This window comes from Lactuca virosa, chromosome 7 (genome assembly GCF_052849685.1).
Source record: "Lactuca virosa cultivar CGN04683 chromosome 7, Lactuca_virosa_CGN04683_v6, whole genome shotgun sequence".
In the NCBI taxonomy this organism is placed as follows: Eukaryota; Viridiplantae; Streptophyta; class Magnoliopsida; order Asterales; family Asteraceae; genus Lactuca; species Lactuca virosa.
In genome coordinates this window covers 13,540,701-13,557,225 of record NC_136432.1, presented here as the reverse complement: position 1 = coordinate 13,557,225, position 16,525 = coordinate 13,540,701, and the positions used below count along the sequence as shown (strand labels likewise).

The 16,525-nt window shown below is 40.0% G+C and overlaps 1 protein-coding gene across 1 annotated transcript; it reads left to right on the top strand.

Moving 5' to 3' along the window:
* Nucleotides 1-5,085: 5,085 nt before the first annotated feature.
* Nucleotides 5,086-8,038, top strand: LOC145126414 (uncharacterized). Its single transcript, XM_079061787.1, has 4 exons — nt 5,086-6,549; nt 6,715-6,948; nt 7,039-7,635; nt 8,018-8,038. Exons 1-4 carry the CDS (start codon nt 5,086-5,088, stop codon nt 8,036-8,038), a joined length of 2,316 nt encoding a protein of 771 aa, XP_078917913.1.
* Nucleotides 8,039-16,525: the final 8,487 nt, after the last annotated feature.

Here is a 16,525-nt window from a genome sequence, read left to right as displayed (position 1 = left end):
AAATGTTAATAGTATCTGATAAGCCAACGCTTAGTGAGTTCACAATCTATACATTTTACCACATGCATATAGTCATTATAAAAATATTTACTGTTTTACTACAGTAATTCTGAAATATTTACTGTTTTACTACAGTAATCCTGAAACATCTACTGTTTAACTACAGTAGTTAATCATGTATGTCATATAATAATCATAGTAATAACATTTACTAGTATATAATATATAGCATAACATTTTTACCGTCAACAGTAAAAATTACACATATAACATGTTTACACATAATTACCGTCAATAGTAAATAATGGTAAATATTATTTATCATAATATCTTCACATGAACTTGTTTTATAATAACTACATACATGAGTATCACATATAGAATAGTAAAACTCACCTTAGTCGCAATTAAGAAAGTGTATGGCAGAAGAAACCTATATTGTGCCACTTGACGATATTCAGGTAGATAACAGACTTAACTACATTGAAAAGCCTGTTGCCATTATAGATCGAAAAATAAAGACATTACGCAACAAGGAAATAGTAATTGTTAAAGTACAATGGCAGCACCGACGTGGAACAGAATGGACTTGGGAACCAGAAGATGAAATGAAAAAGAATTATCCCGAGTTCTTTTTATAAGGATTTCGAGGACGAAATCATTCCAAGTAGGGGAGAATTGTAACGCCCCGTTTTCATTTATAAATAAATAAATAAAGATAAGTATTTATGTCAAAAATGTTTATAAAATTATCATAAGTTATATATAAATATATAGTAGTAAATTTGGTGTTACAAATAATCAAAAATGTGTATAAAAGATTTAATGGTTATATGGTTTAAAAAGTTATAATTACATTTAAATATGAAAGTAAAAATACATTTATTTTTAGCTAAAGTGATCTAAATGAAAGTTGTAGTACTCGGAAATACCTACGCATGAAAAAAAAATACGTCGAAAACGGAGCTCGTATGAAGAAGTTATGAATTTTTGAAGTTTGAACAAAAATCTCGAAATGAAATCCGGCAGCCGACCACCGGCCGGAAAAGTGGATTTTTATAAAAGATAGGTTATTATTTGATTATAACAATCTACTTTGATTTGAAGTTTAATTAGAGAATTCAAGTTTGATTCTTTTAATTTAATTAGAGCATTATACTTTGATTTTATTTTAATATGGTATCATAATTTACTTTGATTATAGTTATAACGTTGTACAATACTATGTTGCTATTAACGTCAAGTTATATCGTATTGCATGGGTTTTGATCCTATTAGCGTCAAGTAATCTTGAGTAGGGTTTATTAAATTTCCAATTGGGTTGGGTTGACCCGAATCCATTTTAGGCGGATGTCACAGTCTCCCCTACTTTAGGAAATTTCGTCCCGAAATTTAAGAAGAGAGTACCTTAAGAGAAAAGTTGTGGGTATTTGGTACGCATATGATCCTCACGCTCCCATGTATACTCAGGTCCACGTGCCGACTGCCACCTGACCTTAACCAGGGGAATGCGACTTCTTTTGAGTTGCTTTTCCTTTCGGTCGGCAATTTCCAAGGGTTTCTCGGTATATTGCATTGTCTCGTCGATTTGGATATCCTCGAGAGGAACATGAAGGTTCTCGTCTGCTAAACACTTCTTGAGGTTGGCTATATGAAATACTGGGTGAACTTTCTTAAGCTCTGTTGGTAGATCCAACTCGTAGGCTACTGGTCCGATCCTTTTTATGATCTTAAACGGGCCTACGTAGCGTGGTGCCAATTTACCCTTACGTCCAAATCGAACCACACCTTTCCATGGGGACACTTTTAACATGACCATGTCACCTACGGTAAATTCAAGCGGTTTGCGTCGCTTGTCGGCATAACTCTTTTGTCGGCTACGAGATGCGAGAAGGTTATCGCGAATCTGAGTGATTTTGTCGGTTGTTTCCTGGATAAGCTCAGGACCAACGATTGGAGAATCCACTGTTGCGCGAATCACGTGGGACTCACCGATTTCATGCCAGCAAATAGGAGATCGGCATTTACGGCCATACAATGCCTCAAATGGTGGCATCTTGATGCTAGAATGATAACTGTTATTATAGGAGAATTCCACCAACGGTAAATGAGAGTCCCAGTTTCCTCCGAAATCCAAGACACACGCCCTCAACATATCTTCGAGTGTTTGAATTGTCCTCTCAGATTGACCATCGGTCTGAGGATGATAGGCGGTACTGAGATCGAGGCGGGTTCCCATGGCTGTTTGAAGTGATTGCCAAAACCGAGAGAGAAATCTCCCATCACGATCTGAAATGATGCTGAGAGGAATGCCATGCCGACTAAATATCTCGTTGATGTAAATCCGAGCAAGTTTTTCGACTTTGAAATTTTCCCGGATGGGAAGGAAATGAGCGGATGTGGTCAAACGGTCAATGATTATCCAAATGCTGTCGTGTCCTTTGTGGTACGGGGAAGTTTGGTTACGAAATCCATGGCGATCGCTTCCCATTTCCACCTGGGGATTTCTGGTTGGACCAATAGTCCAGAGGGTCGTTGATGTTCTACTTTGACCCTGGAACATGTAAGACATTTGGCCACGAATAAAGCAATATCCTTTTTCATTCCCGACCACCAATAATTGGTTCTCAGGCCATGATACATCTTGTCAGTGCCCGGATGAATGGAATATCGGGTTTTATGGATTTCTTCCATCAGGAATATGCGAAGATTGTCACGATCTGGGATCCAGATGCGATCTTGATAATAGAAAATACCATCAGATTTGGTTTCCAACTCCCCATCAATTCCCTTATGTGCATACGTATTACTCCTGACACTTATATGTGTGCATACACTTGTGAATATTCTCCACTTTCTTTGAAAATAACACGCATACTCAAGTTGTTTAACAAAATGTATATACATATATGTATTCCTTAGAGCTCATAGGAAATTCAAAGTCATCCACTCTAGTTGGGTGGGATCATAGTAATGGACGCGTAGTAACTGGAAGGGGGAGGTGTCGGTAGCCTGAAAGTCCTGACTAGGTAAGCATTCGTATACATCCCAATCAACCGAGGGACCAGTTTGCTTATCTGGGGACCAAAGGCGAGATTTCCCAAACCTATAGGCCAAAGCGCGTCATTCACATTACTTTTGAGCCATCAAAATACCCGACCTTATCAAACGTATCCGAAAGGATACACTCCAAAATGGCCAACTCATTTGACTATTAAGTTCCCTAATGGGCCTAGAAGTGGGAAAGAAATGTGAAAACTTAGTTTTGTGGGGGCCCACGCAAGTGCTACATGTTTCACATTTAGTAACCATGGAAAGCCCAAAAGGTGCCCAACACTCCTAACCATGGCCCAACAAGTGTTTTACAATTATTTTACCCAACAATGTCTAAAAACTTTATTTCCATAATCAATTTACAAATAACTCACAAGTCCATATGCGTGTTTCTCGTAGATGGCATTACGACCCCCATACGCTGCTCGCAACAACAGAAGGCTAGCTGCCCTGGTCGCCAAGGAGGTAGCAAACGTCATCCCAACAATTGCAACCCAACTTCATTCTCTTCAGCCACAAGCTCCAGCAACAACTCCTCGTTGCTCGTTCAAGCACTTTCGTAACTGCAATCCGCCTTACTTCAAAGGCACCGATGGTGCCACCGCACTCCTCACATGGATTGAAGAAATGGAGAGTACTTTCATCCATAGTGAGTGTCCTGAGGACCTGATGGTCCGTCATGCTACAGGGTGCCTCCTAGGTCATGCTCTCACATGGTGGAACCTTGAAAAACGGGCAAAGGGAGAGGCTGTTGCCTTGGGAATGACCTGGTCAAAACTAAAAGAACGCATGATGGAGAAGTTCTGCCCTGACAGCGAATTGCAAACTCTCGAGGATGAATTCTGGAATCTGAAACAGGAGGGAGGCGACAACGCGACCTACACCAATAGATTCCATGATCTCTCGAGACTCCTACCTCACATGGTTCAACCTATGAAAACTGCAATACGCCGCTACATCAAAGGGATACCACGCCAGATCCGTGATTCGGTGACCAGCAGCAGGCCATCTACCCTAGAATCTGCCATTGAAATAGCAGGTCAACTCAACGAGGACAATGTGAACGATGGTGTCCTCCCACGCAAGGGTTCAAAGGTGTCAACTGAAAAGTCGACCCCTGAGACCCCCCAAATTGTCAAGTCCGAGTCCTCCCACCGACATGACAAAAAGAAGCGGAAAAGTCATCACCACAACCATGCTGTTATTACCCCTGCTACTCCTATTTGATTCAGCATTATGTATAGTTATGTATTTATAATACTCTTTGATAATATTAATTGGTTAAAAAGAGTATAATCAGTAAACTCTGTAGACATTATATGTATGTCTACAATATGTGAAATAGAAAATGCGTGTTAAACTAAAATCTGGAATTTGGAAGACTTTGTGATATACCAAAAACAATTATGTATATGTGTGGACGTTAGTATGGGCCCGTACTAACGAAAGCACATGATACATAATTGGGACGGGAGGACCACAAGGAAAACCAGAAAACAGATGGAAGTTTCTTTAGAATAAGGCATAGGATTAATTACTTATATATATATATATATATATATATATATATATATATATATATATATATATATATATATATATATAATTTATTATATTATGGTTATCAGAAAGATGGTGGTTACAAGAAATGGAAGTGGAAATGGAAATGGAAGTGGAAATGGAAATGAAAATCAACATGAAGATGTCAATGTTAGGGAGCTAGTTGCGTCTGAAATAAGAGTAGCAATTCAAGAATTTCTCCCAGAGTTATTCGAGCAAGTAAAGACTGATTTGTTAAAAATCATTGATAATAAGATGGCAGCATCTGGTCAACTCAAGAAATGCAAGTATCAGGATTTTGCAGCTACCAAACCACCATTGTTCCATGGAAAGAAGGACCCTCTGCTCAGCATGCGCTAGATATCAGAGATAGAGAATGCTTTTCGTACTTGTTTTTGTCAGCCAGAAGCAAAAGTTCGATTTGCAGCAAACCAATTACGAGGAACGGCGAATGATTGGTGGGAGTTAACCATGAAGAAGCTTAAGGAAGCTGAAATAGAGAACATGACTTGGGCAGAATTCAAAATACTCTTTCAAGATGAGTATGTTACAGTGGTAGAAATAGATAGAATAACTGAAGAGTTTCTATCTATGGAGCAAACAACGGAATCGGTCAATGAAATCACCGATAAATTTCTGGAAAAATCAATCTTTTGTCAAGAATTTGTGGCCACGGAAAAGATGAAGATGAATCGTTATGTTAAGATACTCAAGCCCAGGATCAGAGAGGTTGTTGTAACCTCTAACTGCAAGACATTCAAAGACATGACAGAAATAGCAAGACTCAAGGAGCTGGATATGGAGACTCAAGACAAGAAGAGAAAGCAGGTACACGTTCAAGAACCAAACAAGAAGTTCAAACAAACCAATAACCAAACTGAAGGCAAGAAGAACCATCCCAAGTGTGATAAATGTGGGAAGAATCATCCAGGAGAATGTCGTATGGGAATGGGAGTATGTTTCAAGTGTGGAAAAAGTGGGCACATGAGTAGAGATTGTCCAGAAAAGTTGAAAATATGCTACAATTGCAATCAGTATGGGCATATTAAGCCAAATTGTCCTTTGTTGGCTCAAGGTACGGTTCAAACTCCAGCTCCATCTACTCTGAGGATCACTGATGGGAGAACAGGAACAAGAAATGAAGCCCCAAGAGTTCAAGGTAGAGCTTTCCAGCTCACCGTTGAGCAAGCACAAGATGAACCAAACGTAGTTGCAGGTACCTTCCTCATTAATTCAAAACCAGCACTAGTTCTGTTTGATACTGGAGCAAGTCGCTCTTTTGTGTCTTTAGCATATAGCAAGAATATAATTGTTAAACTAGAAAAGTTAGATAGAGAATTAGAAGTAGAGATAGCCGATGATAAGACGATAACAACACATCATGTATATAAAGGTTGTGTATTAGTAATATCCGATGTGAAGTTCAAGATCGACCTCATTCCAATTCCGATGAAAGAAATCAACATCGTTATAGGGATGGACTGGTTAGAAAAGCATCATGCCTTGATCGACTGTAGAAGACATCGAGTCCGAGTTCAAACCCCAAGTAGGGGAGAACTAATCATTCAAGGGGAAGGAAGAAGGAACATGACATCTATCTGTTCAGCAGCAAGAGTACGGAAGTACATACAGCATGGATGTACTGGATATTTGGTTTATACACTAGATGGTAAACCAGAAAAGAAGACAGTAATTTCCAATGTGCCAGTAGTTCAAGAATATACCGACGTGTTTCCTGAAGATTTACCCGGTATTCCTCCAAAAAGACAAGTAGAGTTTGGGATCGACCTTACTCCCGGAGCAGCACCAATAGCCAAGACACCATATAGACTTGCACCCCCTGAGATGCAAGAACTGTCTGCTCAACTGCAGGAATTGATAAAGAAGGAGTTCATACGTCCAAGTAGTTCTCCATGGGGCGCACCAATACTGTTTGTCAAGAAGAAAGACGGATCATTCAGGATGTGCATTGACTACAGAGAACTTAACAAAGTCACTATAAAGAATAAGTATCCTCTACCAAGAATCGACGACCTTTTCGATCAGTTGCAGGGAGCATCTTGGTTTTCCAAGATCGACCTTCGATCTGGATACCATCAGATGAGAGTTAAGGAGGAAGATATACACAAGACAGCATTCCGAACAAGATATGGACATTACGAATTCATTGTAATGCCATTTGGACTTACAAATGCACCAGCAGTGTTCATGGATTTAATGAACCGAGTTTGTCGACCCATGCTTGACAAATCAGTGATTGTGTTTATTGACGACATTCTTGTGTACTCAAAGAACAAAGAAGAGCATGAATATCATCTACGAGAAGTATTGACAGTACTGAGGCGCGAGAAGTTGTATGCCAAATTTTCAAAATGTGAATTTTGGTTACGAGAAGTCCAATTCTTAGGACATATTATCAATCAGAATGGTATTAAAGTTGACACGGCCAAGTTTGATGCAGTAATGAAGTGGGAAGTTCCAAAGACCCCTACAGAAATTAGAAGTTTTCTTGGTTTGGCTGGATACTATCGTAGATTTATCCAAGATTTTTCCAAAATCGCAGTACCATTAACCAAATTGACGAAAAAGAATGAATTGTTTGAATGGGGTAATGAACAACAAGTAGCTTTTGAGATCTTAAGGCAAAAGTTATGTGAAGCACCAATCCTAACTCTACCAGAAGGAGTCGATGATATGACTGTCTATTGTGATGCATCTTATCGCGGATTAGGAGCTGTATTAATGAAAAGAGGAAAATTGGGACCTAGATTCATTAGTCCATATAAAGTTATTGCACGAGTTGGGAAGGTAGCATATCGCTTAGAGCTACCAGAACAATTAAATCATATACACAACACATTTCATGTGTCGCAATTAAGAAAGTGTATGGCAGAAGAAACCTATATTGTGCCACTTGACGATATTCAGGTAGATAACAGACTTAACTACATTGAAAAGCCTGTTGCCATTACAGATCGAAAAATAAAGACATTACGCAACAAGGAAATAGTAATTGTTAAAGTACAATGGCAGCACCGACGTGGAACAGAATGGCAATCTGTCACACCCCGATCCTTGTCGGAATCGATCAAGGCGTGATATATTGTTCAAAGTCTCATGACAACTATGTTATAATATGATTAGATTCAATTAAGTACTAAGTATGCAAACAAGATCCACAACATACAAATACATATCCAAATACGAACAACATTTATTACATCAAATTTAAATTGTCTTGTGGATTTCTAAGGCGCAACCTATTTTTCATCATTCTTCATTCTTCAAATCTGCACCATGGGTAAAAACAGGTCAACTACGAGAGTTGGTGAGTAATCAAATTTTAGTAGAGAAAATTGTGAAGTTGAAACATTTATAATTTGAAATTTGTTTTCTTTTGAAGTCGCCAAACAATTATATTTGAGATAAATGTTTATAAATCAAAAATTGATTAACAATTGATAACATAAACAATAAGTCCTCACCCTATATATATATATATATATATATATATATATATATATATATATATATATATATATGTATGTATGTATATATATAAATATATATAGGATGGAGCATCTAATCATCATACACACTCAACCACGTGTGATCAATCACCTTAGCGTCCCAAGGCGGGGTGGTCAACCCAATAGCGCTATTATTGTCCATGACGTACCTCAAGTATACGGGCATAGTCATGGAGATTAGACTAAAAATGGTAATGCACTACAAGTACATGTAGCGTAAACAAACAATAGTTATACAATTAATGACTCACGTATAAATGTCCCAACAATGTCTCAATTGTGATAAAACAATAAAATGAAGTTGAAATATATTAGAACCACATGATACACCCCAAAAGTATTGAAAATTATAAAGTATGGGGTAGATTACTCACTTTAGTCCCAAAACGAAATGCGTGTGTCGTACGATAGACGATTCGGGTCAAAATGGCGTAGAACCTAATATAATTAATAGTTTTGGTTTAGGAACTGCTAAACAAGAATGAAGTATTAATACAAATAATTAGACACGTATTCTTATATTAGATGAATTAACAATAATTCATTTTGATTATAATATTAAGGTATTTATTTGTTAAATGAATTTTAAATTGAATTACTTACTTTGCATAATTAATTTATATTTTCAATTTAGGCTAGATTTTAATAATTTCTTATTAAAATAATAACTTGCCTAATTATAATTATTTATAGATTTTAACAATTATTTATATGAAATAATCATTAAAATGCATTTTTACATGCTTAAATACTTAGGAAAATAGTTTTAAATAGTAAACAGTATTGAAAAATTATGAAATTATTAGGAAATCATTATTTCATACAATATGAATTACTGTAAAAATTTTATATTTTTCTGAACTGTTTTAGTATTTATTAATATTTTAATGATTAAACAACACAAAATTCGGGAAAAATAGTAAATAAATTCTGAGAAAATTCTGGGATGACCTGTATACTGATTAGTAGCGTGGTGCCAATTTACCCTTGCGTCCAAATCGAACCACACCTTTCCATGGGGACACTTTTAACATGACCATGTCACCTACGGTAAATTCAAGCGGTTTGCGTCGCTTGTCGGCATAACTCTTTTGTCGGCTACGAGATGCGAGAAGGTTATCGCAAATCTGAGTGATTTTGTCGGTTGTTTCCTGGATAAGCTCAGGACCAACGATTGGAGAATCCACTGTTGCGCGAATCACGTGGGACTCACCGATTTCATGCCAGCAAATAGGAGATCGGCATTTACGGCCATACAATGCCTCAAATGGTGGCATCTTGATGCTAGAATGATAACTGTTATTATAGGAGAATTCCACCAACGGTAAATGAGAGTCCCAGTTTCCTCCGAAATCCAAGACACACGCCCTCAACATATCTTCGAGTGTTTGAATTGTCCTCTCAGATTGACCATCGGTCTGAGGATGATAGGCGGTACTGAGATCGAGGCGGGTTCCCATGGCTGTTTGAAGTGATTGCCAAAACCGAGAGAGAAATCTCCCATCACGATCTGAAATGATGCTGAGAGGAATGCCATGCCGACTAACTATCTCGTTGATGTAAATCCGAGCAAGTTTTTCGACTTTGAAATTTTCCCGGATGGGAAGGAAATGAGCGGATTTGGTCAAACGGTCAATGATTATCCAAATGCTGTCGTGTCCTTTTGTGGTACGGGGAAGTTTGGTTACGAAATCCATGGCGATCGCTTCCCATTTCCACCTGGGGATTTCTGGTTGGACCAATAGTCCAGAGGGTCGTTGATGTTCTACTTTGACCCTGGAACATGTAAGACATTTGGCCACGAATAAAGCAATATCCTTTTTCATTCCCGACCACCAATAATTGGTTCTCAGGCCATGATACATCTTGTCAGTGCCCGGATGAATGGAATATCGGGTTTTATGGATTTCTTCCATCAGGAATATGCGAAGATTGTCACGATCTGGGATCCATATGCGATCTTGATAATAGAAAATACCATCAGATTTGGTTTCCAACTCCCCATCAATTCCCGTGGGCATGTCATTTTCGGTAATTGCCGAGTGTTGGGCTCCTCGAATTCGGTCGCTGAGATTGGACAAGATAGGAGAACATATTAGATGAAATGCATGGGCATGTTCTTTTCGGCTTAACGCGTCGGCTACGACGTTTGCCTTGCCCGGATGATAGCGTATTTCACACTCGTAATCATTTAGGAGTTCGACCCATCGTCTTTGCCTCATATTGAGTTCCTTTTGATTAAGAATATGTTGCAAGCTCTTGTGGTCGGTGAAAATTACGCATTTAGTGCCGTAAAGGTAATGCCTCCAAATTTTAAGAGCGAAAATCACGGCACCGAGCTCCAAATCATGAGTCGTATAATTCCTTTCGTGGATTTTGAGTTGTCGTGATGCGTAAGATATAACCTTTCCCCTTTGCATCAAAACACAACCTAGACCGAGATTGGAGGCATCGCAGAATACCACGAAATCTTCGGATCCTTCAGGGAGTGTAAGAATCGGAGCGTCACACAAACTTTGTTTAAGGGTTTGGAAAGCGTATTCCTGCTTGGGTCCCCAATCAAATGGTGTACCCTTGCAAGTGAGAGAAGTAAGCGGTAAAGCAATCTTTGAGAAATTTGAAATGAAACGCCGGTAATAGCCGGCTAAACCAAGGAAGGACCACGGATGAAGATTTGAGTATAATAGATTGTTCTTGGATGGAATATGAGTATTCTTGGAGGAAATTTCGAGATTGAGAGTGAGAGAAAGAATAGAGAAGATTTAAGTGGTGAAGAGAATAATGTGTTGGGAGAAAAGGGAAAGGAAAGTGGATGGGAGGTGTGAGTGGGAGACCATGGGAATAATCTTTTTGCTTTTGGTGGTCTTCATAATTTCCCACTAACACAAGCATCTTTTACATAATTAATATATGAGTTTTATAAAATTTAAAGTAAAGTTTATAAAAAATAGAGTTTTATAAAATTTAATGTAAAGTTTATAAAAATGGAGTTTTATAAAAGATAGGTTATTATTTGATTATAACAATCTACTTTGATTTGAAGTTTAATTAGAGAATTCAAGTTTGATTCTTTTAATTTAATTAGAGCATTATACTTTGATTTTATTTTAATATGGTATCATAATTTACTTTGATTATAGTTATAACGTTGTACAATACTATGTTGCTATTAACGTCAAGTTATATCGTATTGCATGGGTTTTGATCCTATTAGCGTCAAGTAATCTTGAGTAGGGTTTATTAAATTTCCAATTGGGTTGGGTTGACCCGAATCCATTTTAGGCGGATGTCACAGTCTCCCCTACTTTAGGAAATTTCGTCCCGAAATTTAAGAAGAGAGTACCTTAAGAGAAAAGTTGTGGGTATTTGGTACGCATATGATCCTCACGCTCCCATGTATACTCAGGTCCACGTGCCGACTGCCACCTGACCTTAACCAGGGGAATGCGACTTCTTTTGAGTTGCTTTTCCTTTCGGTCGGCAATTTCCAAGGGTTTCTCGGTAAATTGCATTGTCTCGTCGATTTGGATATCCTCGAGAGGAACATGAAGGTTCTCGTCTGCTAAACACTTCTTGAGGTTGGCTATATGAAATACTGGGTGAACTTTCTTAAGCTCTGTTGGTAGATCCAACTCGTAGGCTACTGGTCCGATCCTTTTTATGATCTTAAACGGGCCTACGTAGCGTGGTGCCAATTTACCCTTGCATCCAAATCGAACCACACCTTTCCATGGGGACACTTTTAACATGACCATGTCACCTACGGTAAGTTCAAGCGGTTTGCGTCGCTTGTCGGCATAACTCTTTTGTCGGCTACGAGATGCGAGAAGGTTATCGCGAATCTGAGTGATTTTGTCGGTTGTTTCCTGGATAAGCTCAGGACCAACGATTGGAGAATCCACTGTTGCGCGAATCACGTGGGACTCACCGATTTCATGCCAGCAAATAGGAGATCGGCATTTACGGCCATACAATGCCTCAAATGGTGGCATCTTGATGCTAGAATGATAACTGTTATTATAGGAGAATTCCACCAACGGTAAATGAGAGTCCCAGTTTCCTCCGAAATCCAAGACACACGCCCTCAACATATCTTCGAGTGTTTGAATTGTCCTCTCAGATTGACCATCGGTCTGAGGATGATAGGCGGTACTGAGATCGAGGCGGGTTCCCATGGCTGTTTGAAGTGATTGCCAAAACCGAGAGAGAAATCTCCCATCACGATCTGAAATGATGCTGGGAGGAATGCCATGCCGACTAACTATCTCGTTGATGTAAATCCGAGCAAGTTTTTCGACTTTGAAATTTTCCCGGATGGGAAGGAAATGAGCGGATTTGGTCAAACGGTCAATGATTATCCAAATGCTATCGTGTCCTTTTGTGGTACGGGGAAGTTTGGTTACGAAATCCATGGCGATCGCTTCCCATTTCCACCTGGGGATTTCTGGTTGGACCAATAGTCCAGAGGGTCGTTGATGTTCTACTTTGACCCTGGAACATGTAAGACATTTGGCCACGAATAAAGCAATATCCTTTTTCATTCCCGACCACCAATAATTGGTTCTCAGGCCATGATACATCTTGTCAGTGCCCGGATGAATGGAATATCGGGTTTTATGGATTTCTTCCATCAGGAATATGCGAAGATTGTCACGATCTGGGATCCATATGCGATCTTGATAATAGAAAATACCATCAGATTTGGTTTCCAACTCCCCATCAATTCCCGTGGGCATGTCATTTTCGGTAATTGCCGAGTGTTGGGCTCCTCGAATTCGGTCGCTGAGATTGGACAAGATAGGAGAACATATTAGATGAAATGCATGGGCATGTTCTTTTCGGCTTAACGCGTCGGCTACGACGTTTGCCTTGCCCGGATGATAGCGTATTTCACACTCGTAATCATTTAGGAGTTCGACCCATCGTCTTTGCCTCATATTGAGTTCCTTTTGATTAAGAATATGTTGCAAGCTCTTGTGGTCGGTGAAAATTACGCATTTAGTGCCGTAAAGGTAATGCCTCCAAATTTTAAGAGCGAAAATCACGGCACCGAGCTCCAAATCATGAGTCGTATAATTCCTTTCGTGGATTTTGAGTTGTCGTGATACGTAAGATATAACCTTTCCCCTTTGCATCAAAACACAACCTAGACCGAGATTGGAGGCATCGCAGAATACCACGAAATCTTCGGATCCTTCAGGGAGTGTAAGAATCGGAGCGTCACACAAACTTTGTTTAAGGGTTTGGAAAGCGTATTCCTGCTTGGGTCCCCAATCAAATGGTGTACCCTTGCAAGTGAGAGAAGTAAGCGGTAAAGCAATCTTTGAGAAATTTGAAATGAAACGCCGGTAATAGCCGGCTAAACCAAGGAAGGACCGAATTTCCTTGGGGGTACGGGGGGCTTTCCAATTCTGGACTGCTTCAACTTTTGAGGGATCGACTAAAATACCCTTGTCACTTACAATATGACCAAGGAATTGTACCTCATTTAACCAAAACTCACATTTCGAAAATTTGGCGTAGAGCCGATTTCCTTGCAACGTTTGGAGAGTTAGGCGAAGGTGTCTTTCATGCTCTGCCCTTGTCTTGGAGTAAATGAGGATGTCATCAATAAAGACGATAACAAAATGGTCGAGATAAGGTTTAAATACCCGATTCATCAAGTCCATGAATACGGCAGGGGCATTTGTTAGGCCGAAAGGCATAACGGTGAACTCGTAATGACCATAGCGGGTTCGGAAAGCGGTTTTGGGGATGTCTTCTTCCCGTACTCGAAGTTGATGATAACCTGAGCGAAGGTCAATTTTTGAGAAGCATGAAGCTCCTTGAAGCTAATCAAAAAGGTCGTCGATCCGAGGTAACGGATATCGGTTCTTGATGGTTAATTTATTTAACTCCCGATAATCGATACACATACGAAACGAACCATCTTTCTTTTTGATGAAGAGAACCGGGGCTCCCCAGGGTGAAGTACTAGGGCGGATAAATCCCTTATCGGTTAGTTCTTGGAGCTGACTTGCCAATTCTTGCATCTCGGTTGGAGCCAACCGATATGGAGACTTGGCTATGGGAGTAGCCTCAGGAACAAGTTCGATGCGGAACTCTAGCTCACGTACTGGAGGGAGTCCAGATACATCATCAGGAAAGACGTCGGGAAAGTCTCGTACTATCGGAATATCTTCGATCTTCTTTTCTTTGACCTTTGTTTCCACCACATGGGCTAAGAAAGCCATATATTCTTTTCGTAGATATGATCGAGCTTGAGTACATGACATAAGACTAAGCTTTTTCGAATGAGTCTCGCCATAAATACGAAGACTTTGACCGTCGGCGAGAGGAATACGAATGAACTTATCATAACATACTATTTCAGCATGGTTTTGGGATAGCCAATCCATTCCTACGATGATGTCGAAGCTACCAAGTTCCATAGGAACTAAATTGACAGAAAATTTATGACCGGAAAAATCGAAAGTGCAATCTTGGATGACTGCATTGAGTGAAACGTATTTTCCATCGGCGACTTCTACGGTAAAGTACTCATTAAGAATCATGCGAGGTGTGTGAAGTATGGGCTCAAATTCCAAAGACACAAAACTTTTAAGAGCGAAAAGTATACCCCTGAGACCCCCCAAATTAGATGAATTAACAATAATTCATTTTGAACGATGGTGTCCTCCCACGCAAGGGTTCAAAGGTGTCAACTGAAAAGTATACCCCTGAGACCCCCCAAATTGTCAAGTCCGAGTCCTCCCACCGACATGACAAAAAGAAGCGGAAAAGTCATCACCACAACCATGCTGTTATTACCCCTGCTACTCCTATCACCCAAGTCACCCCACCAGCCCAACCAAATAAAATGCCGTATACCGGACCTCACCCCCTCTGTAACCACTGTAACTATCACCATATGACCACTAGCCCGTGTCGCCTCTGTACGAATTGTGGTCGCTATGGCCACTTGGCGGACACATGTCGTGCACCAAAAACTCAGCGACCACTCTATCTACCCTCAAATCAGCAAACACAAACCCGGTATCCAACTGGAACATGCTTCAACTGTGGTGACCCCACCCATTTCAAAAACGCGTGTCCTAGGCTAGTCAATATCATCAACACCCAAGCCCAGGCAAATCCAACAATGCAGGTTCCAGCTCCCAAAGGCCGAGCCTTTGTCATTACTGCAACCCAAGCAAAGACCGATAACAAGGTCGTAAATGGTACGTTTCTCATAAATAACTGCTACGCGTCAGTACTTTTTGATTCAGGTGCCGATAAAAGTTTTGTGTCTTTGGAATTTGAGCCCATACTTCACACACCTCGCATGATTCTTAATGAGTACTTTACCGTAGAAGTCGCCGATGGAAAATACGTTTCACTCAATGCAGTCATCCAAGATTGCACTTTCGATTTTTCCGGTCATAAATTTTCTGTCAATTTAGTTCCTATGGAACTTGGTAGCTTCGACATCATCGTAGGAATGGATTGGCTATCCCAAAACCATGCTGAAATAGTATGTTATGATAAGTTCATTCGTATTCCTCTCGCCGACGGTCAAAGTCTTCGTATTTATGGCGAGACTCATTCGAAAAAGCTTAGTCTTATGTCATGTACTCAAGCTCGATCATATCTACGAAAAGAATATATGGCTTTCTTAGCCCATGTGGTGGAAACAAAGGTCAAAGAAAAGAAGATCGAAGATATTCCGATAGTACGAGACTTTCCCGACGTCTTTCCTGATGATGTATCTGGACTCCCTCCAGTACGTGAGCTAGAGTTCCGCATCGAACTTGTTCCTGAGGCTACTCCCATAGCCAAGTCTCCATATCGGTTGGCTCCAACCGAGATGCAAGAATTGGCAAGTCAGCTCCAAGAACTAACCGATAAGGGATTTATCCGCCCTAGTACTTCACCCTGGGGAGCCCCGGTTCTCTTCATCAAAAAGAAAGATGGTTCGTTTCGTATGTGTATCGATTATCGGGAGTTAAATAAATTAACCATCAAGAACCGATATCCGTTACCTCGGATCGACGACCTTTTTGATCAGCTTCAAGGAGCTTCATGCTTCTCAAAAATTGACCTTCGCTCAGGTTATCACCAACTTCGAGTACGGGAAGAAGACATCCCCAAAACCGCTTTCCGAACCCGTTATGGTCATTACGAGTTCACCGTTATGCCTTTCGGCCTAACAAATGCCCCTGCCGTATTCATGGACTTGATGAATCGGGTATTTAAACCTTATCTCGACCATTTTGTTATCGTCTTTATTGATGACATCCTCATTTACTCCAAGACAAGGGCAGAGCATGAAAGACACCTTCGCCTAACTCTCCAAACGTTGCAAGGAAATCGGCTCTACGCCAAATTTTCGAAATGTGAGT